The 26,371-nt window shown below is 46.0% G+C and overlaps 1 protein-coding gene across 1 annotated transcript; it reads right to left on the bottom strand.

The window, feature by feature from the left end:
* On the bottom strand, window positions 1-23,628 carry LOC101616202 (interferon-induced transmembrane protein 1-like). The gene is made up of 3 exons (XM_045134569.1): window positions 23,522-23,628; window positions 1,109-1,302; window positions 1-332 (listed from the first exon to the last, which is right to left on the bottom strand). The coding sequence occupies exons 2-3, from the start codon at window positions 1,292-1,294 to the stop codon at window positions 189-191; spliced, it is 330 nt and encodes a 109-aa protein (XP_044990504.1). The 5' UTR covers window positions 1,295-1,302; window positions 23,522-23,628; the 3' UTR covers window positions 1-188.
* Between the last annotated feature and the right edge of the window lie 2,743 nt (window positions 23,629-26,371).

The following is a 26,371-nucleotide window of genomic DNA, read 5'->3' as shown; positions in this document are numbered from 1 at the left end:
TGTCACCACATGCACTTTATTGAATCCACCGTCGACAGACAAGCGAGTGTGAAATCCGGATGCAACACAAGACGGGGTGAGGGGTCGGGGCCCTGGGCCCAGGGTGAGGGTCGGCTGTGGTAGGTAGAGCACCTAGCAGGACTAGGAACCTTCAGAATCTGTGGCCTTCTGTGAAAATTCTTACAAGATTAGTTCTGTTTCGTGGCATAGATGATGATGACGATGACGGCCAGGATGATGGTGAAGGCCAGGGCACAGATGTTCAGGCACTTGGCAGTGGAGGCATAGGCCTTGGCCCCAGACATGTCACCCACCATCTTCCTGTCCCTAGACTGGAGGAGATCAGTCGGTGGGGGCAGGTTAGCTGAGATCCAGGTGCTTTGACCTGGATCCTCCATCCTCCTCCTTCCCATCAACCTCCTTCCCTCAGGTCAGGAGCCTCCCTCTCCTTTCACACATTCACTCTGCCCAGGACACCCCAACACTGGCCGTTCACCCCATATGGGGCCTTGTTATCCAGTGAGTCCCCTAGGCACTTTCCACACTGCCTGAGGCCCCTGTCTGTAGGATAAAGCAGGATTCTAGGAACTGAGCAATAAGAATTCCTCCTGGGCTGGAGAGATGGCTTAGCAGCTAAGCACTTGCCTTTGAAGCCTAAGGACCCCGGTTCGAAGCTCGATTCCCCAGGACCCACATTAGCCAGATGCACAAGGGGGCGCACGCATCTGGAGTTCGTTTGCAGTGGCTGGAGGCCCTGGCACACCCATTCTCTCCCTCTCTCTCTCTCTCTCTTTCTGGCTCTGGCTCTTTCTGTCTCTGTCTGTTGCTCTCAAATAAATAAATAAAAAGTAACAACAACAACAAAAAATAGAATTCCTCCTGACTCTAGTGGGGACAGAGTATCCCTGGGCAGCTTCATCTTGTACCTGGTAGATATTCCCCAACACACACACACACACACACACACCAGATGATGTACAAAAAGAAATCACACACATACATGAACACAAGGCCCCACACGCCTCCTGTGCCATCATCTGGGCACATTAAACTTCAGGCTCACACATATCTTCTCAGACCATCATTTCTCTACCAGGACCCCACATACCTTCACCGAGTAGGCATAAGCTATGAAACCCAGGCAGCAGAAGTTCATGAAGAGCGTGTTGAACAGGGACCAGACCACATGGTCAGGCCCCGAGATCTCTCGGGGCATGTTGATCACGGTGGTTGTCACTGCAGCCGAGCCATGGGATCCCCCCAGCGCGCCCACCTCTTGCTGCTCCTTAGGCATCTCCTAGCCTTTGGGGACACAAAAGTGATACGAGAGAAGAAGGTTTGGGAAGTGTAGTTCACAGCAACGAGTCTTAAGCCAATGTAGGGACGGGAGGCTGGCCCTGGGACAGTGGGCCCGCCCTCTCCTCGGTGGATTTTGTTTCTCGGAAGACTGTTTCCTTCTGTTTGTAACTTGGCTTGTTTTCTAGAGACCAGGGAATGTAAACAAATAATGGGAGATTCAAGTTTTCACTAGGGGTGAGTGCAGGGAGAGCCACTCCTCGACCCTTTCAGTATGCCCTGGGGAGTCCTCTGAGGGTGGAGCTTGAAGAACTGGGACTCTCCTCCCCCTCCACTGGGGAGAAGAAGTGACATCAACAGCCCAAGTGTGTAAGTGACAGTAAGTGGTGAGTGGAACACCGTGATTGCCCTGAGATGTGTGTGGAGGGATGATGACTATTCTGTACTTTAAAAAAGGTTATTGTGGGCTGGAGAAGATGGCTTAGCGGTTAAGGCATTTGCCTGCAAAGACAAAGGACCCAGGTTCTATTCCCCAGAACCCGTGTAAGCCAGATGCATAAGGGGGTACATGCATCTGGAGTTCATTTGCAATGGCTGGAGGCCCTGGTGCACCTATTCTCTCTGTCTGCCTTTCTCTCTCATAAATAAATAAATAATATGTATTTTTAAAGGTTGTGGTGAGCTGGAGAGATAAGGACCCGGGTTCGAGTCCCCAATACCCATGTAAGCCAGATGCACAGGGTGACATGTGCATCTGGAGTTCTTTGCAGAGGCTAGAGACCCTGGCATACCCATTCTCATAGACATACACACACACACTCTCTTCCTGCCTGTCTCTGTCCCTCTCTCTCTCTCTCTCTCTCTCTCTCTCACACACACATACACACACACACACACACACACACACAGAAATAAATAAATAAAATATGAAACAGTTTATTGTTTGTTGGGATAGACAGTGTGGCAGAACCCACCGCGATTCTAACATTGACCTCTGTGTCAGCAGGGCTGAGCACTCATGATTCGGTACCTTTTAGTTAATCCGCTTTTTCCTCTGTGGGGCATTCGGGCTGGATGTTGAAGTTGGAAAGGAAAACGAGATTGTAAGAGTGGAGTCCACAGAGATAATGGCATCCAAAAGCCTGACCCAAACAGCTGCATGTGGTCAAAGGTCCACAATGATCAGTATTGTCCCTTCCCTCATTATGATACTCTAGCATTCACCTGGGGTGGAGTGTGACCTGGCACATGTGAGCTTTCATGCATGGACGGGCAGTTATCAATACTACACTTACTCTGTGTGCTTAAAATGTCACCCTTTTGTCTCTCTAACTTCCTTAAAATGATGGAGCAACAGGAGAGTCCTTCCACCTCTTCTTTTTACCACAAACCCTGAGCTACTTCCCTGTTTCCTCTGGAAACCATCAGTATTGATGCAGAAGCTCCTGGCCAAAACTTTCTCTGGGAACTTCCATCTGGTTTCTTGTTCATTTCTATCTCCAAGAAAGCTGGAGAGCCTGGGGTCTGTAACAATCTGGTTTAATTTTTTTTTTTAATTTATTTGAGAGAGAGAGAAAGAAGGAAGGAAGGAGAGTGTGCGTGCATGAGAGAGAGAGAGAGGAGAGAGAGAGAGAGAGAATGGGTATGGCATGCCAGGGCTTTCAGCCACTGCAAATGAACTCCAGACACGTGCACTCTTTGTGTGCATGTGTGACATTGCACACTTGCATCACTGTGCATCTGGCTTACATGGGACCTGGAGATTCATACATGAGTCCTTAGGCTTTGCATGCAAGCACCTTAACCTCTAAGCCATCTCTCCAGGCCCTGATTGAATTTTGTTGTTGTCGTTGTAGGGTTTTTGCTGTAGCGCAGGCTGACCTTAGAATTCACTATGTAGTCTTGGGGTGACCTCGAACTCATGGTGATCCTCCTACCCCTGCCTCCCAAGTGCTGGGCTGCAAGACATGTGCCACCATGCCCGGCCTGCTTGAAATTTTAAACAGTCATCAGTACTTAGTTTTCCTTACAAATAATAGTTCACAAGAGAAAAACATAAGTCAAGGCATTTTTCAAGTACATTAGTGAAAACATCTGATAGATGGGTTCTAATCAAGCAGTGAGATCTTTTCTACGGCCCTCAGGATGGGATCTGAGAACATCCGTAGCTCTTAGGTTGGTGGAAGCTAGTGGTCTACTAAGTTAATGCATTGCAAAGGTAGCCACAAGGATGTCAGGTAAGACACAGAGGTGGACAATGAATGGCTATTGAGTGGCTACCCATAGCCCAGGATAATTTGGCTCTAGGTCTGTAACATTGCAACTGTCCACAGTCAGGATTGTCTAGTCAGTCAGTCAGCCTGGCAGACTCTTTAACATAGGTATGGCTTTCTGTTCTGGGAGCTTTAGTTCACTCAGCTAAAGGAAGTTACTTGGTCTTGTTTCCTGTGCCATGTGTCTGGTGTCCACATCTGGCTAAGATAAGCAGGCATCTCACCGTCAAGGGGTAAGTTATTAGCACCAGTTTTCCTTCTCAACTAGCTACTTGGGACAAGGGACCATGGGTCAGTAGGAGTTAGGCTCTGAATGTTTGCTAAGACATCACAAGTTACCAGGGTAAGGCTCCAACTAGGGCCTGGCTATTCAAGGGTGAGAAATTTTGCTTTAGTTTTGGGGTGTGTGTGTGTGTGTTTGTGTGTGTTGCCACGCACGTGGAAGTCAGAGGACAACTTCAGGTATCAGTCCGCACCTTCCATCTTGTTGAGGCAGGGCCTCTCATTCACCACTGAGGTCACCACGCTTGCTGGCCTGCAAGCTTAGGAATGACTCTCCTGTCCCTGCCTCCCTTCTTGCTATAAGCATGCTACTGTGTCCAGCTTTACGTGGGTTCTCGGGATCTGAGCTCGGGCCCCGTGCTTGGGTTCCTCTGGCTGCCGCCAGGGCTTCAGCCTTTTTCTTCCTGCCTGCTTTGTTTTGTAGACCTCAGCGATGACATGTTTGGAAGAATACACTGGACTTGGTGTGGACATTTCTGGAATGTGCTTGTGTCTGAAACAAAGAACCATAAACAGAATACAAGTGGGAGCCAAGGTCCGAAGACTGTCAGTTAGTGTCAGGTAACCATGCCTAAGAACCGTCTCTCCATCACCTCTCAGCTTTAGTTACTTTTGGAAGAGCTGGTACAAATGTCCCCATTTTTGTTGTTGTTGTTGGCTTAGAGACAGAGTCTCAATATGTAGCCCCAGACTGGCCTCAATTTCATGAGCCTCCTGCTTCAGCCTACCACGTGCTGGGATTCCACATATGTACCACCATGGCCAACATGAATTCATTTTGATCCTGACAACTTCCCTCCTGCCAAGATATTGCTCATTAACCATCTAGTGCTTTGGGCTCAATGATCCCTTGTCAGCAGGATGAGTTCTGTCCTGGTTGGTCGGATCTGATCACACATTTGGGGTGGAAAAGTAGCAGAAGGGGCTGGAGGGATGGCTTAGTGATTAAAGCATTTGCCTGCAAAGCCAAAGGACCCACCTTTGATTTCCCAGGACCCACATTAGCCAAATGCACAAGGGGGCGCATGCATCCGGAGTTCTTTTGCAGTGGCTGGAGGCCCTGGTGCACCCATTCCTTCTCTCTTTCTCTCTGCCTCTTTCTCTATCAAATAAATAAATAAAAATAAAAAATATTTTTAGAAAAGAAGAAGTAGCAGAAGTCAGGGAGGGAGTGCCAGTAAAACCCTTTATGAAAAATTCAAGCACCTAAGAGATATGGAAGGATGTCTCTTAAGGCTAAGCCCATCTGAAATCCATTATTTTTTTTTGTTCATTTTTTATTTATTTATTTGAGAGCAACAGACATAGAGAGAAAGACAGATGGAGGGAGAGAGAGAGAATGGGCACGCCAGGGCTTCCAGCCACTGCAAACGAACTCCAGACGCATGCGCCCCCTTGTGCATCTGGCTAACGTGGGACCTGGGGAACCAAGCCTCGAACCGGGGTCCTTAGGCTTCACAGGCAAGCGCTTAACCGCTAAGCCATCTCTCCAGCCCTGAAATCCATTATTTTTTAGGCAGGGTCTCACTCTCCCCCAGGCTGGCCTTGAATTTGCCTCTTGAGTGCTAGGATAGTAACCATTTTTTAGTCTGTCCTGTGGCTGAGCATATCAAACAAAGTTAATTTGTTAGAAGCTACATTTGTAAACCAGGCGTGGTGACACACACCTTTAATCCCAGCATTTGTAAAGCCTGCTGGTGCAGGCATGGGGTTTGGTTACCTAGTACCCATGTAAAGCCAGACACACAAAGAGATGTATGCATCTGGAGTTTGTTTACAGTGGCAAGAGGCCCCAGTACACTTATCTGCTCCCACCCCCTCTCAAATAAATAAACTTCAAGAGAAATGTTTTTCAATTTAAATAAAGTTCACTGAATTCAAAGTTAAAAAATGAATGACATAATCTGTTCATGATAGGATATATTTATACATAAACCCACACATATTTTTGTCTTTTAAGCATAAACCAAAAGTTTTTTTAAAGTAAAGTAGAGCCGGGCGTGGTGGAGCACACCTTTAATCCCAGTATTTGGGAGGCTGAGGTAGGAGGATTGACATGAGTTCGAGGCCACCCTGAGACTCCAAAGTGAATTCCAGGTCAGCCTGGGCTGGAGTTAGACCCTACCTTGAACCCCCCCCAAAAAAAAAAATCAACAATAAAGTAAAGTAGAATATACTTGCTTACAAATGTACTTTTAGATGACCAATGTCCAATAACTTTTAATTAATAGGAGTCTGGGGTTGGAGAGATGGCCCAGCAGTTAAAGCACTTGCTTGCAAGGTCTAAGGACCTGGGTTCGATTCTCCAGTGCCCACATAAAGTCAGGTATACAAAGTGGCTCATTCATCTGGAGCTCATTTGCAGAGGCTGGAGGCTCTGGAAAGCCCATTCTCCCTGTCTCTCTATCTCTCCTTGCTTGCAAATAAATAAATAAAATATTAAACAACAAAAAAATTCATAGGAGGCACTTGGAGTACACAGTGTCAAGGCATGTCTAGTTATCCTCACTTAGGTAAGACAGTCACAGTAGAGTCAGGAGTTCATGAACACAGGCCTGGGAAAGGTCAGCACCATTTACAATTTTGGTTGGAGGACAACAGCTTAGTAAAGGGTTCTCCCCAGCTTTAAAGGCCTGTTAGAAGGCTTATGTGACACACAAGGCACACGAATGTGGTGATTTGAATCATAAACTCATGTGTTCTGAATGCTTGGCTTCCAGCTGGCAGCAATTTGGGAGGTGGCATCTTGTTGGAGGAGGTGTGTTGTTGGGGGTGGGCTTTGGGGTGTTATAGCCAGCTCCTCCTTACTGGAGTTTGGCTCACTCTCCTGCTGCTGTTTTCCACCTGCTGTGGCAGAGGTGATGTTCAGCCTCTGCTCATGCCATGCTGTCCACTGCCATCACGAAGCTTCCCCTTGAGACTGTAAACAAAAATAAATCCTTTCCTCCCACCAGCTGCTTTTGGTCAGATGCGGTATCCCAGCAATGAGAAGTCAACTACAAGAGCATATAAAGGAGCCAACAATAGTTCACAACATGTACCCAGAAGCCCACAGCTTTGAAGCAAAATTCAGAATCTGTGGCTCTGTAGGATAATAGGTCTATGGCATTCATTCAGAGAACAATGCTAATGACCAGAAATGGACTCATCTGTCATGTGCCTCATATATGCCGAAACAAAGTGTCTATTTACTCAAGGCAAATAGATGTATTGTCAGGTTTTAAATAAGAGCGCTACCCAAATGGCAAGTTTTTAATTAGCAGACATGTCAGAAGAATTCCACTGGCCATTTTCTATGTTGAAAGTCTAGGTCACTTTGTATGTATGCCTTTAACTCTGCAAATTTTGGTGTAATATTTAGGCAAGGTTTAGACACAGCTCTGCACAGTTCTGTGGGTGCCGTTCTGGTACACATGGATGTGCTGTTATTTTAACCTAGAAACAAAGCTTCTTTTGCCTCAAGGCTGACAAGGCTCACAGCAAGGTCCCTGCTGCCTCTGAACAGGACCAGAAAGAGTTCACCTTAACAAACCCTGGCTGCATTTGGTCTTAGGGGCCATCCTGACATGGCTGTTGAGAATTGTACTCTTTTTTTTTTAAAAAAAAAAATTTATTCAATTTTTATTTATTCATTTTAGAGAGATAGAGAGAGAAAGAGGTAGAGAGAAAGGGAGAGAGAGAGAGAGAGAGAGAATGGGGCCTCCAGCTACTGCAAATGAACTCCAGACACATGCGCCCCCTTGTGCATCTGGCTAACGTGGGTCCTGGGGAAACAAGCTTCAAACTGGGGTCCTTAGGCTTCACAGGCAAGCGCTTAACTGCTAAGCCATCTCTCCAGCCCGAGAATTCTACTCTTAAATGAGCAGAGCCAAACCTTCAGGAATCTGACCCCTAGTGACCTATGCCGGCCTTGCACAAATAGCCAGTTCCGAGAAGAGACAACCCACATTGTAAGATGTCTTCCTCAACAAAAAAATGAGACGTCCACCTGCCCATGCAGATAAGAGCCCCCCAACAGGTTCTCACCCAATGAGACCTAAACAGCCAGAGCAATCTGAGACAGAAACACTTCCCTCTGCCCATACAGAACCTCCTCTGCAATGAAAGCAGTCCCTTTAGAATGCCCCTGTGCAGATCTAGTCTGTGCAGATCTCCTGTCTCCCTTGCTGTGATTGTGCCACAGTGGATCTAATAAACCACCTGCCTTCTTCTGTCTTGCTGGATTCTTTCATAGCCTGTTGCATGACTGACCTGTCAACTCATCTACGGCACAATGTTTAGGTGGCCTGTGAGGGGTTCTCTCCTTGCCTCTCTTGGCCACTTCTTACTCATGCCTGTCATGGACAGCTGAGTGATTCTGGAGGCAATTGATGGCCTCTAGCTGGGACTTCTCCCCAGTGTGGCTCAAAGGCCACCAGACTGAGTCTCTGGGCTGCTGGTGCCCAGCAGAGTACAGGCTAAAGTTCCTTCAGCCCTTTGTGGAAAGGCGTACTTCCCATTCTCAACTAACGAACACTGGCTAAGGTTGCACTTTGGTGGGCAGCGAAGGCAACAGAAAAATGAGGACAGTCCACTACAGCCCACCAGGATCACGGGCTGCTTTGCTTCCTCTGGGAACCTCCTCATGCTCGGCGTGTGATGTGCTTAGCAGGAGCAGCTCCTCCAAGGGGAAGCCACACAAATGGGAGGACTCATTCTTCCTGCCCTTCTCCCACCTTCCTTCTTGTCTGTTTACCCTCTTCCCTGCCCTGGCACTTGCTGCTGCTGCAAGTGGCAGGAAGCAATGCACATGGATGGTGGTGTTTATGGTTTCTGTTTCTCCCTCCTGGCCAGCATGCCTGGTCTGAGAGACCTACAGGCATGTTTTCACTCTCCAGAACGGCAGGCCCCCAACCTTCCCTCACAACTGAGTTTTTGGCCATTTTTGGTCTGTGAGTATCTCTTCAAGGTTGGTAGGGCCTGACCAACTGGATGAGTTTGGCTCTGGAGTAAAATTGGACTTGGCTTCTGTGAGTCAGGAGGGTCCTTATTCTCAGGGGATGCCCAGTCTAAGACATGCCTCAGTGAAGTCAGTATGATGAGACTGGGCTTCACTCCTGACAGCAATGGACATCTGACACCCTCGAGCCCTCTAGGGATGCTTTGAGTGAATGTTACACCTCTGGAAGGACCCACATAATGGCTCTCAGCATTCTATCCTTTCCAACTAACCCCCCAGATACCCAGTATTATCAAAAACTAGTTAAGGACTGCCAGGCGTGGTGGCGCACGCCTTTAATCCCAGCACTCAAGAGGCAGAGGCAGGAGGATCACTGTGAGGTCAAGGCCACCCTGAGAATACATAGCTAATGCCAGTTCAGCCTAGGCTAGAGTGAGACCCTACCTTGAAAAAACAAACGAACAAACAAACAAAAATTAGTTGAAGAGGAGAACCAAGATCCATTGATAAGACCCACCATGACATGTGCCACCTCTACCAGATCTGCCACAGCCCAGGAGAAATTGCAGGGAAAGTAGTGACATGAACACTGCTCTTACTGCTAGCCTGACAACCAGCCCCATGTTGACGGTGACAAACATGGTGATCAGTCAAAACCTATCAAAATTAGAAATTCAGAGGCTACAGAGAAGTCAACACTAAATTAGACTGCCAACAGGCTTGCTATTGGCTCAGGGAACATTGTGGAAGAGGGGGTGGTAGATCAAAATATCCTAAGGCACAGCCCGCTGCTATCTCACAGGGACTGACTGAGGCCTTCATGGCCCCACAGTGAATACCACAACCTCACTGAGGGGAGGTCTCTAACGTTAGGGAAGTTGGGGAGAGGGGATAAAAGTGAATAACTTGTTATAATTACTGTAAAATAAAAATTAATATAAAAAATTAGTTGACCAGGCCCAGAAAGCCAAGCGCCACATGTTCTCCCTCATATGGGGATCCTAGCTACAGATGACTGGGCTTCTGTGTGAGAATGAAAATACTTAGTAGCAGAGGCCAGTAAGTTGAAAATTGGCCGGCCAGCCCAAATGAGCCAACGGGTGCAATAGTGGCACATCTGTCATGGTGGAAACCAACTGCCCTCCAATTGGACTGGAGGCCTGTTCCATGGGGGGAAACACATCCCTGGTACTGAAAACTTAAAGCAGGGGTAATCATGAGCCCTAGGGGTGTAACATCTGCTGATGTCTGGAAAAATGTATATACTATGCTTATCAAACTGCCCAGTAAGCACTTCTCTTAATATTAATGCTACTCTCACTTTGGGTAGAGAATCTTCTCTTTTTAGATGGCAGTGACTTTGGGTTGACTCAGAAAGTATCATAGTGCTGGAAAGAAGTGACTGGAGTACTCGATCACACCTTCCAAGGCTCAGGGTCTAATGCGGAAGAGGTGGCAGAAAGGATGTAAGAGCCAAAGAAAGGGTAGACTCCGTACGACGTGCTCCGTCCAGACATAAAATGGCCTGGATATCCATGACCTCATAGTGCCTGACACTACCTACACAAGACCATCATAAGAGGAGGAAAAGATCATGACATCAAAATAAAAGAGAGACTGAGATGGAGAGGGTATATGATGGAGAATGGAATTTCAAAGGGGAAAGCATGTGGGGGGGGGGGGGGTATTACCAGGGATACTTTTTATAATCATGGAAAAGTTAATAAAAATTGAGAAAAAAAATTAGTTGAAGCTTGGCATGGTGGCACATGTCTTTAATCCCAGCACTAGGGAGGAAGAGGTAGAAGGAGTTCGAGGCCACCCTGAGACTGCATAGTGAATTTCAGGTCAGCCTGAGCTAGGTTGAGACCCTACCTCTTAAAACAAAAACAAAAACAAAAACAAAAACAAAAAAAATTAGTTGATACCCTGAGATTACATAGTTAAATCCTAGGTCATCCTGGGCTAGAGTGAGACCCTACCTTGAAAAAACAAAAACAAAAACAAATTAGTTGAGGGCAAGGGGAGATGGCTCAATGGTTGAAAGCACGTGCTTGCAAAGTCTGTTGGCCTGGGTCCAATTCCTCAGTACTCACATCCAGATGCACAAAGTGGTGCATGCATCTGGGGTTCATTAGCAGTGGCAAGAGCCCCAACACGTCCATATACACTCTCTCCCGCCTCTCTTACACAAATAGGTAAGTAAAAATACTTTTTAAAAAAATTGGTTGTAAACCGGGCGTGGTGGCGCACGCTTTTAATCCCAGGACTCGGGAGGCAGAGGTAGGAGGATCGCTGTGAGTTCAAGGCCACCCTGAGACTCCATAGTGAATCCCAGGTCAGCCTGGGCTAGAGCCAAACTTCGGGGGCAGGGGGGAAGGTTGTAATTTGAGCCTTAGACCCTCAGGAGTGAGAAGGATGCCAAGGGAGTCTTACTCTAGTCCATCCTCCTTAAACTCGGCCCCAGATGACACCTTTAGCGGCCCTTCCTTTGGGCACAGCCCAGCCTCTGCTCAGCCTCTGCCTCTTCTGCCAATGGCCACCCTTCTAGACCTGGCACCTCTCCTCTCCCCTCCTTACCTTCAACTTCGCCTTCTTCCCCTCCCTCTCCTCCTCCTCCGCCTCCTCTTCCTCACCCATATACACTTTCTCCCTCACACACTCAGGGCCGTTACATGGGGACTCACGGAGCAAGGGAAAGCTGCCTCTTCTCCCCCAGAGAGCACCCTCCCCCTGCACGTGGTGGCCAGCGAGGACCTCGGCATCATCCACTTGCATGTCTTCTTCTTCATGGGTGACCTGGCCCAAACACGAATGCTGTGGGTCCAGCTGGCCATTACCAGTCCCAACTCTGAGTCTTCTGTTTAGCCTGAATTACTGACCACTGTCTCATTCTCTTTTTTTTTTTCCCCCCTCTGGCAAAAGTAGCTATTTGCAAGCTGGGGGTATAGCACACACCTTTCATCTCGGCACTTGGGAGACCCTACCTCAGAAAACAAAACAAGTACCTCTTTGCTATGTCCTGAACCTCTTCCGAAAATGCCTTTTATATCCCAAGCTACAACTTCAGGGTTGGCATATAAAGATTTTTTTTTTCATTTTATTTTATTTTATTTTTAAAATTTATTTACTTATTTGAGAGAAAGAGAGACAAAGAGGCAGATAGAGAGAGAATGGGCACAGCAGGGACACCAGCCACTGCAAACGACAAACTCCAGACACTCGCATCACCTTGTACAGCTGTAGTTATGTGGGTACTAGGGAATCAAACTCTGGTCCTTAGGATTGCAGGCAAGTGCCTTGACCACTGAGCAATCTCCCCAGATGGAGATTTTTTTCCTTTCTTTTTTCCTAAATCAACAAATGTGTTTGCATGCATAAACCACTAGAGTTCTATTGTTTTCTTTTTTTGCCCTCTTCTTAAGGTCAGACATCAGTCTCACTAGGTCAGTGGAGGAAGCCTTTTAAATACGCTTCCAAGCATGCAGCTCACCCTTGGGATCCCCGCACTGGTGAAGCTGAGGCTGAAGGGTTGCTTTGCGCTTTCCAGTGCTGCACAGCAAACCCTGTCTCACAGAAGAGACATGGTGTGAGGACAGTGTGGCTGCAAGGTGTGTCACCCATTGTTGCCAGTTGAGTTGGCTGCTCCGGCCGGCTAGGCGGGTGTCCCCTTCCTCCCTCGCCACTCCATGTGTGTCCCTCCCGAAGCCGCACTGGGTAGAGTAAAGAGGTTGACCGTCCGTGAATGGAGATGGACAGGTCTCTGGTCAAGGTATACAAGTAGCTGCGCTCCCCTGCTGGAATCTCTAAACAGAAGAGGAAAAAAGCATCCAAGCCTGGAGAGATGGCTTAGTGGTTAAGGCACTTGCCTGTGAAGCCTAAGGACCCAGGTTCAATCCCCCAGAACCTACCTAAGCCAGATGCACATGGTGGCTCATGTGTCTGGAGTTCATTTGCAGTGGTTAGAACTCTGCACATCCATTCTCTCTCCCTCTCGCTCATAAATAAATAAATAAAAATAAAGGACTAGGGAGATGGTTTAGAGGTTAAGGCCCTTGCCTGCAAAAACCTAAGGACCTAGGTTCTATTCTCCAGGTCCAATGTAAGCCAGATACACAAGGTGGTTCATGTACCTAGAGTTCGTTTGCAGTGGCTAGAGGCCCTGGCATGCCCATTCTCACTCAAACAAATAAATATTTAAAAAACATAAAATATTTTTTAAAAAGAATCCATTAATCTGTATTTTTTTCCCTTTAATTTTCAGTGACCCTGAGCAGCTGAAGAAGGAACTGACAGAACTTGTGAATGCTATTGAAGAAAATTTTTTCCAGCCTCAAAAAAGTATCACCTACAGGCAAAGTCAGAATAAGCAATCCAGGACTGGCAGTCATTATTTTTACCTTCCTCAAAGCTGAACTTGACTTTTAAAGCAATATTCCTGAGTACCAAATGATTCCAATGTCACAAGTATTTACCATATTTTAAATAGATCTGCATTCCCCATTGTTTTATTTTTGATCTCTAAAGTAAGTAAAAGATAATGAGATCCTACCAGCCAACATTCTTATTGAAATGTTAAGCCTGGGCATTCTCTGAAATCTTTTTAATGAAGACTTCAAAAAATAAATTCTAAACATAGATTGTAATTACTATACCTTAACTTGCATAAAGTTAAGTCTTTTATGTGATTTTTTATAAGTAGCTGAAATAGAAAATTTATATCACTTTTTAGGTATATTTATACTTGTTTCTATCAGTTGCTTGTAAAGTAAAATAAGCGAACAGATCAAATGTGTTAATGTTTGGGGAAAACAAAATTGCAAAGACAAGCTTTGTTTTTAACTTCAACTTTTTACTTCTCATAATGTCATCCATGTGCTAGAGTCAGTGGACCTGTCACGGTGCTGTTCCTCAGAGCTGATGACCACTGTGGCTGGAGACTTAGCGTGTTCCAGATCTGAAACCAAATCACCTTGGATTATCTTTGGTCCCCTGGGAACCATTCTCTGCCCACCCCTGTATTTGACCTACCATCCTGTTGACTATCTGGTGGCATTCTTGAACTTGGGGTCGGTAAAAATTGATTTTAACCTGATAGTTACAACCCTACAGACACGTGCTGTAACCTGGCTCCCTGCCATCCCCACCAGAGTGTGTGGTGAATGCCTTGATCTGTGACTTTCTTCTGCTTTGTAACGAATAAAAGCTTACATAACCAGTCCTACCTTGGTATTTGGAATATTTTTTTTAAATCTTATTTTATTTTTTCTCAACTTTTAAAAACATTTTCCATGATTATAAAAAATCTCCCATGGTAATACCCTTCCCCCCTTTTCCCCTTTGAAATTCCATTCTCCATCATATCTCAATAAGTCTCTCTTTTATTTTGATGTCGTGATCTTTTCCTCCTCTTATGATGGTCTTGTAAAAGATTTTTTATTTATGTCAAAAATTGAAAAGTTTAGCCAGACATGGTGGAGTACACCGTTAGCCCCAGCATTGGGAGGGTGAAGGAGGAATCGCTGTGCCTTGGGGCCGACCCGGGGCTACAGTGTGAGCTCCAGGTCAGTCTGGATTAGAGTGTCTCAAAAATTTTTTTTAAATATTGGGGCTGAGAGGGGATGGCTCAGTAGTTCCAAGCATTTGCTTGCAAAGCCTGATAGTTGGGGTCTGATTTTTCAGCATCTGCATAAAGCAGGATGCAAAGTGAAGAATGCATCTGGTGTTCATTGTCAGCAGCAAGAGACCTTGCCATGCACATACATGCATACATACATGCACATACATGCATATATACATACACTTTCAAATAAATATTTTTTTTTTTAATTTAAGAGGGGCTGGAGAGATGGCTTAGCAGTTAAGGCATTTGCCTGTGAAGCCTAAGGACCCAGGTTCAATTTCCCAGTACTCATGTAAGCCAGATGCACAAGGTGATGCATGTATCTGAAGTTCATTTGCAGCGGCTGGAGGCCCTAACACACTCATTTTTTTCTCTGTGTTTCTTCTCTCTTCTCTCTCTCTCCTTGCAATAAATAAAGATATTTTTCACAAAATTAAAATTTTGTCATGAATTCAATTTGGATTCAACTCTCTTTTAATAATTTGCTTGTTATGATGGTCTCTCATGATATGAAGGATTTTTATATGGCACAGTAAGATTTCTCCTAAGTTAGAACAACTGGATTTTTCTAAAATAAAAGAGAAAAGACAGGAAACCAAAAAGCTCAAGCATGTGATAACAGGTTTGTGAGAGACTTCCGGTCATGATGGCAGACTCCTAACCACACTCGAGCTCCTGGGTAATGTGAGAAGGTAGCGAGACCCGAGGAGTTAACCCACCCCTTGCCCGTCAGCCAGGGCCCCAGTGAAACCACAGAGGAATTGGTGAGATGAGCAAAAATGCTGTTTGGGATGGCCTCGGTCAAGATGGTGACCGCCTAGCTGCACTATAAACAACAAGGGGAAAAAAAGATAGATGCAGATCCTAAGAAGAGAGCTGCCCCAACATACCTCAAAAGGGGCCCAACTGAAACTAAGGACAACTGGCGAAGTTAGCAAGTGTGATGTTTTCCTGTGAACCGGATACCATCACAAAGGGGAAGGAGATCAACGCAGAGAAAAATCAACTCCTACCAAATCAGAGAGCCAGAGCCTCAGAGGCCCCCAACACCTCAGCACTGAAGCAGACCAAAAATGAACCCAACATGGCTCAGGGAAATCTTGCGGAAGAGGGGGCGGAAAGAATGTCAGAGTTACATGTTGGGTCATGATTTGCAGAGACATTTATCATACTAATAACTGGGGGCTAACTCCACAATGCATGACCCATTTTCATTAACAAGGAGGGTCTAATGGGAGGGAGTAGATCACAGATGAGCCTAAATAATGGTACCAAACTGCCTGTATTCACTGAAATGAAAACTAATAAATTAAATTAAAAAAAAAAAAAAAAGACATGGCCCTCCCTGTAGATAAGCCAAGAAACCTTTCCCGCTTTAAAATCTGAGTTATTGATTGATATTTAAACTACTAAAGGAAAGTTTGGGGGGACAAAAGTATTGTATACATTTACATTTTAAGTTGTGTAATCATGTTATTATCTAAACTAATACCATGCTGTTAAAATTTAGATAAAATGTCCTGTAATGCATACAAAATGTTCATTTGTTGAAGGCCATTAAGTTAATTTCCTGGCAACAAGATTAAATGCAAGGCATTTACATAATCATTAGTCGTGAGGTGTAGAAAAGATAATTAAATATTCCACCACATTAATTTATATTTACTTAACTGTGCTTTAGTGATCCTTCTGTCTGAATATTAATATTGTGTAAATAAACAATTAGAATGCAAAAAAAAAAAAATGCTGTTTGGATGCCGAGCCTGACACTCTGTGCCAGAGTGAAGGAGACAGGCACTGAGGATACTCAACATGCCCCAAAGCAGAAATCCAGCTCCTGAGAGCTCAACACTGAAGCAGTCTTAAAACACACCCACCACAGCTCAGGGAATTTTGCAGAAGAGGGAGCAGAAAGATTGTAAGAGCCACAGGGTGAGAGGGAATATCCAGAGGCCTCGCCCCCTCCCACCAGTGACTGACTGCTCCTCTCACAACTCATAACACACAGCCCCACGGGGATACCAGCAACCCCACTAAGGAGGGCCCTCAGCGGAATGGGACCAGTGATGAGGGAAATGATGGTACCAGCACATGATGTGTCCATATAAAGTACATTCTTTTCATTATTGTTATTATTATTATTATTTATTTTGAGAGAGAGAAAGAGGTAGAGAGAATGGGTGTGACAGCCACTCAGAACGAATGCCTGATGCGTGCGCCCCCTTGTGTGCATGTGCGACATTGCATGCTTGCATCACTGTGCAGCTAGCTTATGTGGGACCTGGAGATGCGAAAATAAATTAGGGCTTGTCAGGCAAGTGCCTTAACCACCAAGCTATCTATCTCTCCATCCCACAAAGTATATTCTTAATTTAAAAAAAAAAAAAGGTTAGTGGATGATATAAATGGTTTATATATGATACTTAGAAGTTTTTAAAATTCCTGAACCAGGGGCTGTGGATGTAGCTATATTGGTAGAGGCCCTGTCTGGCGTGTACAAGGCCCTGGGTTTGATTCCCAGCACCATGTAAAACCGAGCATGATGGCTGGCATTTACCTTTAATCCCAGCATTCTAGAGATGGAGACAGAAGACTCAGAAATACAAAGTCATTTCAGTTACATAGTGAGGACAGCCTGAGCTACGTGAAATCCTATCTCAAACAAAAACAAAAAAAGTTGTGGTGGTGGGCACACCACAGTAGACAATTGCTGGACAGGTGGAGGTAAGAGGATCAAGAGCTTGAGGTCAGCCTGGGCCTACACCTATCTAAGTGGGCCTCAAGAGAAGATGATGGAGGAGAAGGTAAAGATGGTAACAGAGAGTCATATGGGCCGGGCGTGGTGGCGCATGTCTTTAATCCCAGCATTCAGGAGGCAGAGGTAGGAGGATCACCGTGAGTTCAAGGCCACCCTGAAACTACATAGTGAATTCCAGGTCAGCCTGGGCTAGAGCGAGACCCCCCACCTCAAAAGACCAAAAATTAAAATTAAAATTAAAAAAAAGAATAAGCTGTATGGAAACATACTTCTTTGTTAGCTAACTTAAAGATATAATTTAAAGTGAGAGATGGCTCAGTGGCTAAAGGCGCTTACTTACAAAGCCTGCCAAGTTTGACTCCCCAGTACCCACATAAAACCAAACACGCAAAGTGGTGCATGTGTCTGGAGTTCATTTTCAGTGGCAAGTGGCCCTGGTGTGTGCATGCACTCTCTCTTTCAAGTAAACAAAACGAAAATTTAAAAGATAATAAAATATCTGATATATTTTTTTAATTTATTTGTTTGAGAGCGACAGACACAGAGAGAAAGACAGATAGAGGGAGAGAGAGAGAATGGGCGCACCAGGGCTTCCAGCCTCTGCAAACGAACTCCAGACGCGTGCGCCCCCTTGTGCATCTGGCTAACGTGGGACCTGGGGAACCGAGCCTCGAACCGGGGTCCTTAGGCTTCACAGGCAAGCACTTAACCGCTAAGCCATCTCTCCAGCCCCCTGATAATATTTTTTTGTTGTTTATTTTTACTTATTTATTTGAGAGCGACAGACAGAGAGAAAGAGGCAGAGAGAGAGACAGAATGGGCATGCCAGGGCCACCAGCCATTGCAAACGAACTCCAGATGCATGCGCCCCCCCCCCCCTTGTGCATCTGGCTAACATGGGCCCTGGAGAAACGAGCCTCAAACTGGGGTCCTTAGGCTTCACAGGCAAGCATTTAACCACTAAGCCACCTCTCCAGCCCTCTGATAGTATTTTAAAAACAAAATTCTGCCCGTCACTGCCCCCAGCTGAAGATCCCTAGTAAGGGTGAGTAGCTCTGTTTTCTGGGTTGATTTGGAATTACCTGAAAGGGCTCAGATTCTATGGCCTGTGAGGTTCACTACAGCACATCCTGCAAGTCTGCTTCCTGTCACCAAAAAACTGCTTCCATTTGTGAATTGTGCAGCCTCAGGTTGGGAAGGTGGGGAATTTTGTAGGTCTAGTCTAGCACTGCAGAAGAGGTTAATTGTTTTGTTTTATGGAGGAGTATTTTAGAGAGGCCCCAGCATTGGGATCGGGAAGTAAGGTAGTGAGACTTAAAGCTTTATAAGGTTTTATGGTAATCTCTGAACTCTGTAAGAGTTGTCAATTCTGTTATCTGAGACCCAGTAGAAGGCCTGAGGTTCACCTCAACTCGGATTAAGTAGCTTGACTCGGCGGTGGCCAACTGTGTCTCTAGCAGACCTCCAACAGGGTTAGTTATCTGCCCCTGACGCTAGTTTTGCATCCCTGTCTGACTCCTTTGAGACAACATCTTCTCCTCCCCCTCCTCCTCCTTTTTTGGGTGTGTGCAAGCTAGACGTGGTGTGGCGCCCCATATGCCCGCCTGTGGAAGGGCACTCAACTACCGTGGCTGGCCAGCTGCCACGATGCCTGTCCTGTTCCGCTGTGCTTTCACCTGCTCCTCAGTTTGAACTGGAGTTTTGAACTTTACCAGTTCTGGAGCTTGTGGGGCTCCAACAATTCTCCCATCTCTGCTCCCCTGCAGGACTGGGGTTGCAGGCACACATGGCCATGCCCATCTGTTTATGTGGGATCTGGAGATTTGAACTCTGGCAGTCTCAGGCCACTCAGGCTCTCATGCTTGTGCAAGAAGCTCACTTAACTACTGAGCCACCTCTCTGGCCCTCTTCTGCAATCCCTTTAGATATTTGTAGTCTTTCTGTAATCTGCACGTATGCATACACACACACACACACACATATATATATACTGTGTGATGTGCAGTATGTAATCAGAAAGTTAACATTAGCAATTGAGATAGAAATTCTTTTATTTCTTTTAAAGATTTATTTTTATTTATTTATTAGGGAGAGAGAGAGATTGAGAGAGAGAGAGGGTGTGTGAGAATGGGCACACCAGGGCCTCTAGCCACTGTAAACAAACTCCAGACGCATGCGCCATGTTCATCTGGCTTATGTGGGACCTGGAGAATGGAACCTGGGTCCTTAGGCTTCACAGGCATAGGCCTTAACCACTAAGCCCAAGATGGAAAATTTTAAAACCTGTGCTTGCCTCAGCCAGCTATCAAGAGAATTAGGATAAATACTTGGCAAATTGCTGCTAACACAACTGACATAGCTTGTTCATATTGTAGACTGTATTGTTATTCAACAAATTCTGTCACTGTGGAAAGACACGAACGTGTCCATCTATGTTTCTGACATTGCATGCTCATGACAGTGGGGAAAGGAGTCAGGGGCTCCTGGTCTACCGTTTGAAGCGTTTGTCTAATATCTAGAGCAGCTTATCTTATAAAATTGCAGCTGGGATGGTTTTGCCTTCTGGACTCTCATGGTCCAGGCTAGCATATTTGCCCATGGTTTCAGCTAGCCTAGACTGGAAGAGAGCAGGTTCCTGGGCAGCTCTCTGTTATCCTCCATAGCTTGTTAATGGGTTTGAAAATGACCTTTTACGTTACCTTTAATAGCAGGCAATCAGATAGTTCTTTTTTTGTTTATTTGTTTGTGTTTTTTTTTTGAGGTAGGGTCTCATTCTAGCCCAGGCTGACCTGGAATTCACTATGTAGTCTCAGCATGGCCCCAAACTCATGGCAATCCTCCGACCTCTACCTCCCGAGTGCTGGGATTAAAGGCGTGCGCCACCACGCCCGGCTCAGATAGTTTTTGACAGATCCTTCCATTGTTTCCTATGTCAGTGTTGTGATACAAGCAGCAGGGGCTCAGCCTGGCTGTGACTGGGATATGAGTGTGAGCCTCAGCAGCCCAGGTGTGTAGTAAAGACCAGCTAGGGGACTTCCTGGTGCATGCAGCAGGTGGTTAGGATGACATTGCCATCTTTCTAGGTTAGATCAAGTGCTCCAGTGAGTGCTTTGACTTTCTTAATGATGGTGGTAGGATCATGGCTAAGTGACCCTAGTTGGAATTGTACTTAAAGGTTGGAGAGATGGCCGGGCATCGTGGCGCACACCTTTAATCCCAGCACTCGGGAGGCAGAGGTAGGAGGATCGCTGTGAGTTCAAGGCCACCCTGAGACTCCATAGTGAATTCCAGGTCAGCCTGGGCTAGAGTGAGACCCTACCTCAAAAAAAAAAAAAAAGAAAAAAAGAAGACTGGAGAGGTGGCTTAGGTTAAGGTGCTTGCCTGTGAAGCCCAAGGATCCATGTTCAGATCCCACCTAAGCCAGACACACAAAGGTAAGGCAAGTGCAATGTCACACATGCCCACTAGGTGGTGCAAGCATCTGGAGTTCAATTTCAGTGGCTGAGGCCCTGGTGTGCCAGTTCTCTCTCTCTCCCTCTGCCTATCTTTCTAAAAATACATAAATAAATTAAATAAATAAATACAATTTAAAAAATGAATTGTATTTGGGACAGATCGGCTCTTGGAAAGGGAGGGTGTACCTGGGTGGTGATGAGGTCTTTGTTAGTCCTGTGCAAAGGAAGAGTTTTTTTCTGAAGGATAAGGATAAATTTTTTTTTTTTTTTTTTTTTTTTTTTAAATTTTTATTTATTTGAGAGCGACAGACACAGAGAGAAAGACAGATAGAGGGAGAGAGAGAGAATGGGCGCGCCAGGGCTTCCAGCCTCTGCAAACGAACTCCAGACGCGTGCGCCCCCTTGTGCATCTGGCTAACGTGGGACCTGGGGAACCGAGCCTCGAACCGGGGTCCTTAGGCTTCACAGGCAAGCGCTTAACCGCTAAGCCATCTCTCCAGCCCTAAGGATAAATTTTAATAGTTCTCTGAGTTTACTACAAGAAGTCTCCAAGTGGGCTGGAGAGATGGCTCAGCAGTGAAGGCATTTGCCTGCGAAGCCAAAGGACCCAGATTCAGTTCCCCAGGATCCACATAAGCCGGATGCACAAGGTGGCGCATGCGTCTGGAGTTTGTTTACAATGGCTGAAGATGCTGGTGTGCCCGTTCTCTCTCTCTTTCCCTCTCCCTATATCTCTGTCTCTGTGTCAAATAAATAAAATAAAGTGAAAGAAGTTTCCAGATGAGCGTGTAAGGGTGAGAGTGTGTCTGGGCGAGAAGGGGGAGCCCGTTGGAGAGGACAGCTCGGGAAGAAAGGGGGAAGGAGGGGAGGCAGCACAGGAGAGGAAGGAACACAGTTGCTGAGTGGAGAGGAGGCCGGCGGTACATAGGCACGCACGCCAGAGAGTCAGCGGGGGCTTGTGTGTGCACAGAGGGAGGACTATCGAAGATACCATCTGGAGCTGAGCTTAAAGGAGGTGGGCCAGGGTAAGAGGATCTAATAAGGCACCTACAGCAACCCTCTTGTGTAGGGAGCCATTTGGCTGGCCTTGTTTCCATAGCTCTGGGCCATTTGGCAGCAAGACTTTAGCACCTACATGTAAGCAAGATTATGCACGTTCAGTGTTACTGATAAGAGCTGGCCATTCCTTAAGATCTATGTTTATATTGCTGGGATCCAAGGGTTTGTTTCTTTCCCAACCTTGGGATAATCTTTTGTACTGAGAAGTGATTGAAGTGCAAAAACTGTAACAGAAAGGAGTTGTCTTGATAGAAACTTGTGCCTTAAAAAGAAAAAGAAAAAGAAAAAAGAAACTTGTGTGAAGCTCATGGAATTGTCCATGGGCAAACTGTTTACTAGGAGATATAAAAAGGACTGCTGAGAAATAAACATGGCTTCAGTCCTTGTTTCAGTCCTGGACTGGAGTCCTTGCTTTCATTCTTTCTCCTGTCTTTTCTTTAATCCTCACTCCCTATCAGTCTCAAACCCTTTCAGCTGGCAAGCCACTTCCAGCGCGACCTCCCCACCCAACTGTTGTAGCTGAGGGTCCTGCAACAATGCCTTGCAGACTTAGATATAAGAAATTTCAGGGCTGGAGAGATGGCTTAGCGGTTAAGCGCTTGCCTGTGAAGCCTAAGGACCCCGGTTCGAGGCTCGGTTCCCCAGGTCCCACGTTAGCCAGATGCACAAGGGGGCGCACGCGTCTGGAGTTCGTTTGCAGAGGCTGGAAGCCCTGGCGCGCCCATTCTCTCTCTCCCTCTATCTGTCTTTCTCTCTGTGTCTGTCGCTCTCAAATAAATAAATAAAAAATTTAAAAAAAAAAAAAAAAAAGAAAAAAAAAAGAAATTTCAGTTGGGCGTCATGGTGCACGCCTTTAATCCCAGCACTCGTGAGGCAGAGGTAGGAGGATCGCTGTGAGTTCAAGGCTACCCTGAGACCACATAGTGAGTTCCACATCAGCCTGGGCTAGAGTGAGACCCTACCTCGAAAAAAACAAAACAAAAACGAAAAAAGAAAGAAAGAAATTCTAGCGTACTTTGCTAAGTTGTGACAAAAGAGATGCAGTCATAGCTCAATGTGACATGATTCAGCTAATGTTCTTAATATGGAAGGGGATACAGGCCCAAGTTTATTACAGAGGAAAACAAGGTTTTTTTTTTTTTTTTTTTTGAGTTGGGGATGAAACTTAGATCAATTCTTTTTTGGGGGGGGGGCGGGAGGAGCTGAGGTAGGGTGTCTTGCCCTAGCCCAGGCTGACCTGGAATTCACTATGTAGTCTCAGGGTGGCCTTGAACGCACAGTGAACCTCCTACTTCTGCCTTCTGAGTGCTGGTATGAAAGGCGTGTGCCACCACCACCACCCCACCTGGCTTAGATCAGTTCTTGAGACTACATCCCAGACATGAGTGAGAAAGGATAGAAGATGTGAGACCATTGCATGGGTCCGACATGAAGTGCAGTGTTCACCAAGAAAGTGGCTTTTTCCTGTCATGCAGAGTGAGGCCTAGTCTCACTGCACTGACCCAACTAGGCATGCCTGAATTAAGGGCATCTTCTGAGAAAAAGAACCTGATTTTACTTTGGGGCCAAACTTGTCCAATTGGTCATGCTAGATAGACCTCAAAGAGAAAGTTTTACAGCCGTTAAACTAGTGGTAAGGGAAAGGAAGTTCAGTGGTAAAGGCACTTGCTTGCAAAGCTTTCCAGCCCAGGTTTGATTCCCCAGTACCCATATAAAGCCAGATGCACAAAGTGGCGCTTGTATTTGGAGTTCATTTGCAGTGGCCAGAGGTCCTGGTGCACGACCCCCCTCCCCCGTAAATAAATTTCAAAAAGAAGAAAGGGAGGGGGGACTCACCGTGCTGGAGAAAGTAAAAGCCTGGTACTTTCAGGTCTCCTGGGTCGGGAAATTTGGTCAGGAGGGAAAAACAGCAGGCACAGTGTAGGTCAATGCTCTCCTCCCTTCTGCTGTAAAGAAAAAAGCAGTGATAAATACCAGAACAGGAGAAGGAGGGGAGAGGGAGGAGGGAGCTCTGATAAATCTGCAGACTCACCCTCTGTGAGCTGATGCCACCAATGGCTCCAAATGGCCAGACCCAGAGGAGCTCCCAGGAGAACAAGTAAATCCCCACTCCTCCTTTTTCTTTTTGTTTCGTTTGGTTTTTCAAGGTAGGGTCTCACTCTACCCCGGACTGACCTGGAATTCACCACGTCGTCTCAGGGAGGCCTCAATCTCACAGCAATCCTCCTACCTCTGCCTTTCGAGTGCTGGGATTAAAGGCGTGCACCACCATGCCCAGCCCAATCCTCAGTTTTCTATGGACTGTAGTGGCCATTCTTTTTCTATTGCCTTCAGGTCCCACCAAAGATAGCCCTAGCCTGGGGTCTTCCAGTTGCAAGTGAGAAGTCAGGCTTTCCACGAGGAGCTCAAGAGACCTTAGCTCCCACCCTGATGGACGATGGCAGTCTGGAGTCAGAGCTCAGAGGCCCGCAAGTTTCACTGGAGTGCTGCCCCAGCTAGAGACCCTTAGTTGTCATGGACCTCTCTGCTGACCACAAGCACCAGAGCGATGAGTGGCAAAGAGAGTGGGAGTCCATCTACGGTCCACCAAAAGGTCAGGCAGGGAACAATGAGGCACAGACAAGGAGGAAAAGGGCTTACCATATCAGAATCGCTAGAAAAGTTTCACTAAAGAATATATAAAGCCAAAGGACCCAGGTTTGATTCCCCAGGACCTATGTAAGCCAGATGGAAAGGTGACTCATGAACTGGCTGGAAGTCCTGGAGCGCCCATTCTCTCTCTCTCTCTCTCAATATCTGCCTCTCTCTTTCTCTCAAATAAATAAATAAAAAGAATGTATGGAGCTGAGAGGGAATGCTCAGTAGTTAAAAATGCTTGCTTACAAGGCCTGCCTGCCCAGTTTCATTTCCACGGTGCTCATGTAAAGCCAGCTGCACAACCTGGCACACACATGCATCTGGAATTCAATTGCAAGAGCCAGGAAGACCAGAGGACCTGGAGCTCCATATACATGCCTCTCTCTCATAAAATAAAATATTGTTAAAAAGAATATATGGCCTGAGGAGATGGCTCACTCACGATGCAAGAACTAGGACATAAATTTGATCTCCAGTACCCATGTTTAAGTAAAAAAGGTTGGGCTGGGGAGATTGTTCAGTGGTTAAAGGTACTTGCTCACAAAAGCCTACAAGCCTGGCTTCAATTTCCCAACACCCAGGATCTTTGCTGAAGAGCAGCAACAACAAAACAAAACCCTTTCCTTCTTTAAACCTGATGCAAAGTGGTAGAGCACAGCTAACTCTTCTTTTTATATACATATACATATATATATATATTTTTTTAATTTTTTATTTATTTATTTGAGAGCGACAGACACAGAGAGAAAGACAGATAGAGGGAGAGAGAGAGAATGGGCGCGCCAGGGCTTCCAGCCTCTGCAAACGAACTCCAGACGCGTGCGCCCCCTTGTGCATCTGGCTAATGTGGGTCCTGGGGAACCGAGCCTCGAACCGGGGTCCTTAGGCTTCACAGGCAAGTGCTTAACCGCTAAGCCATCTCTCCAGCCCACAGCTAACTCTTCTGACATACATACATATGTACTAAATAAATAATTTCTTTCTTTTTTTTTGGTTTTTTCGAGGTAGGGTCTCACTCTAGCCCAGGGTGACCTGGAATTCACTATGGAGTCTCAGGGTGGCCTTGAACTCATGGCGATTCTCCTACCTCTGCCTCCCAAGTGCTGGGATTAAAGGTGTGCACCACCACGCCTGGCTCTCTAAATAAATAATTTCTGAGGCTGGGGAGATGGCTCAGCAGTTAAAGGCACTTGCTTGCAAAGACTGTCAGCTTGGGTTAAATTCCCTAGTCACCTATGTAAATTTGGACAGACATTCATTTGTAAGATCAAGAGACCTTGGCACATGCACACATGCAAATAAAAATTAAATTTAAATTAATAAAAGAAAATGTCATCAGGTGTGGTGGCACATGCCTTTAATCCCAGCACTCAGGAGGCAGAAGTCAGAGGATCACCATGAGTTTGAAGGCACCCTGAGATTACATAGTGAATTCCAGGTCAGCCTGGGCTAGAGTGAGACCCTACCTTGAAAACCAAAGAAAGAAAGAAAGAGAGAAAGGAAGGAAGGAAGGAAGAAAGGAAGGAAGGGAAGACATATAAAAAGCATGTTGTTAAAAATAAAATATATTGGCCTGGCACACACTTTTTAATCCCAGCACTTGGGAGGCAGAGGTAAGAGGATGGCCTTGAGTTGAAGCCAGTTACGGACTACAAAGTGAGTGCCAGGTCAGCCTGGGCTACAGTGAGACCCTACCTTGGAAAAAAAAAAAAAAAAAAAAAAAAAGGAATACATGCTGCAGGAGAGACAGAAACAACAAATACTCAAGAAGTCATTGCTTCCTGATCTCAGAGGGAATGGAAGTTCTTTACAAAAGTTACGAGAGGGCTGGAGAGATTGTTCAGTAGTTAAGTGTGTTTCTCATGCAAGTGTGTACGCCTGAGAAGGGCCCGAGACTGTCTGAATTTGAATCTCTAGAAGCCATTTAAACAGCTGGGCACGTTACAGAACCCCAGGCCTGTGAGAACCAGATACTGGAGAATTGCTGGGGCTTGCAGACAGCAAGCTCCCGAATTAATGAGACTCCATCACAAGGCAACACCAAGCCTG

The sequence above is a fragment of the Jaculus jaculus genome, chromosome 1 (assembly GCF_020740685.1).
Source record: "Jaculus jaculus isolate mJacJac1 chromosome 1, mJacJac1.mat.Y.cur, whole genome shotgun sequence".
Classification (NCBI taxonomy): domain Eukaryota; kingdom Metazoa; phylum Chordata; class Mammalia; order Rodentia; family Dipodidae; genus Jaculus; species Jaculus jaculus.
Note: the sequence above shows the minus strand (reverse complement) of the source record. Positions and strands in the feature narration are given on the sequence as shown.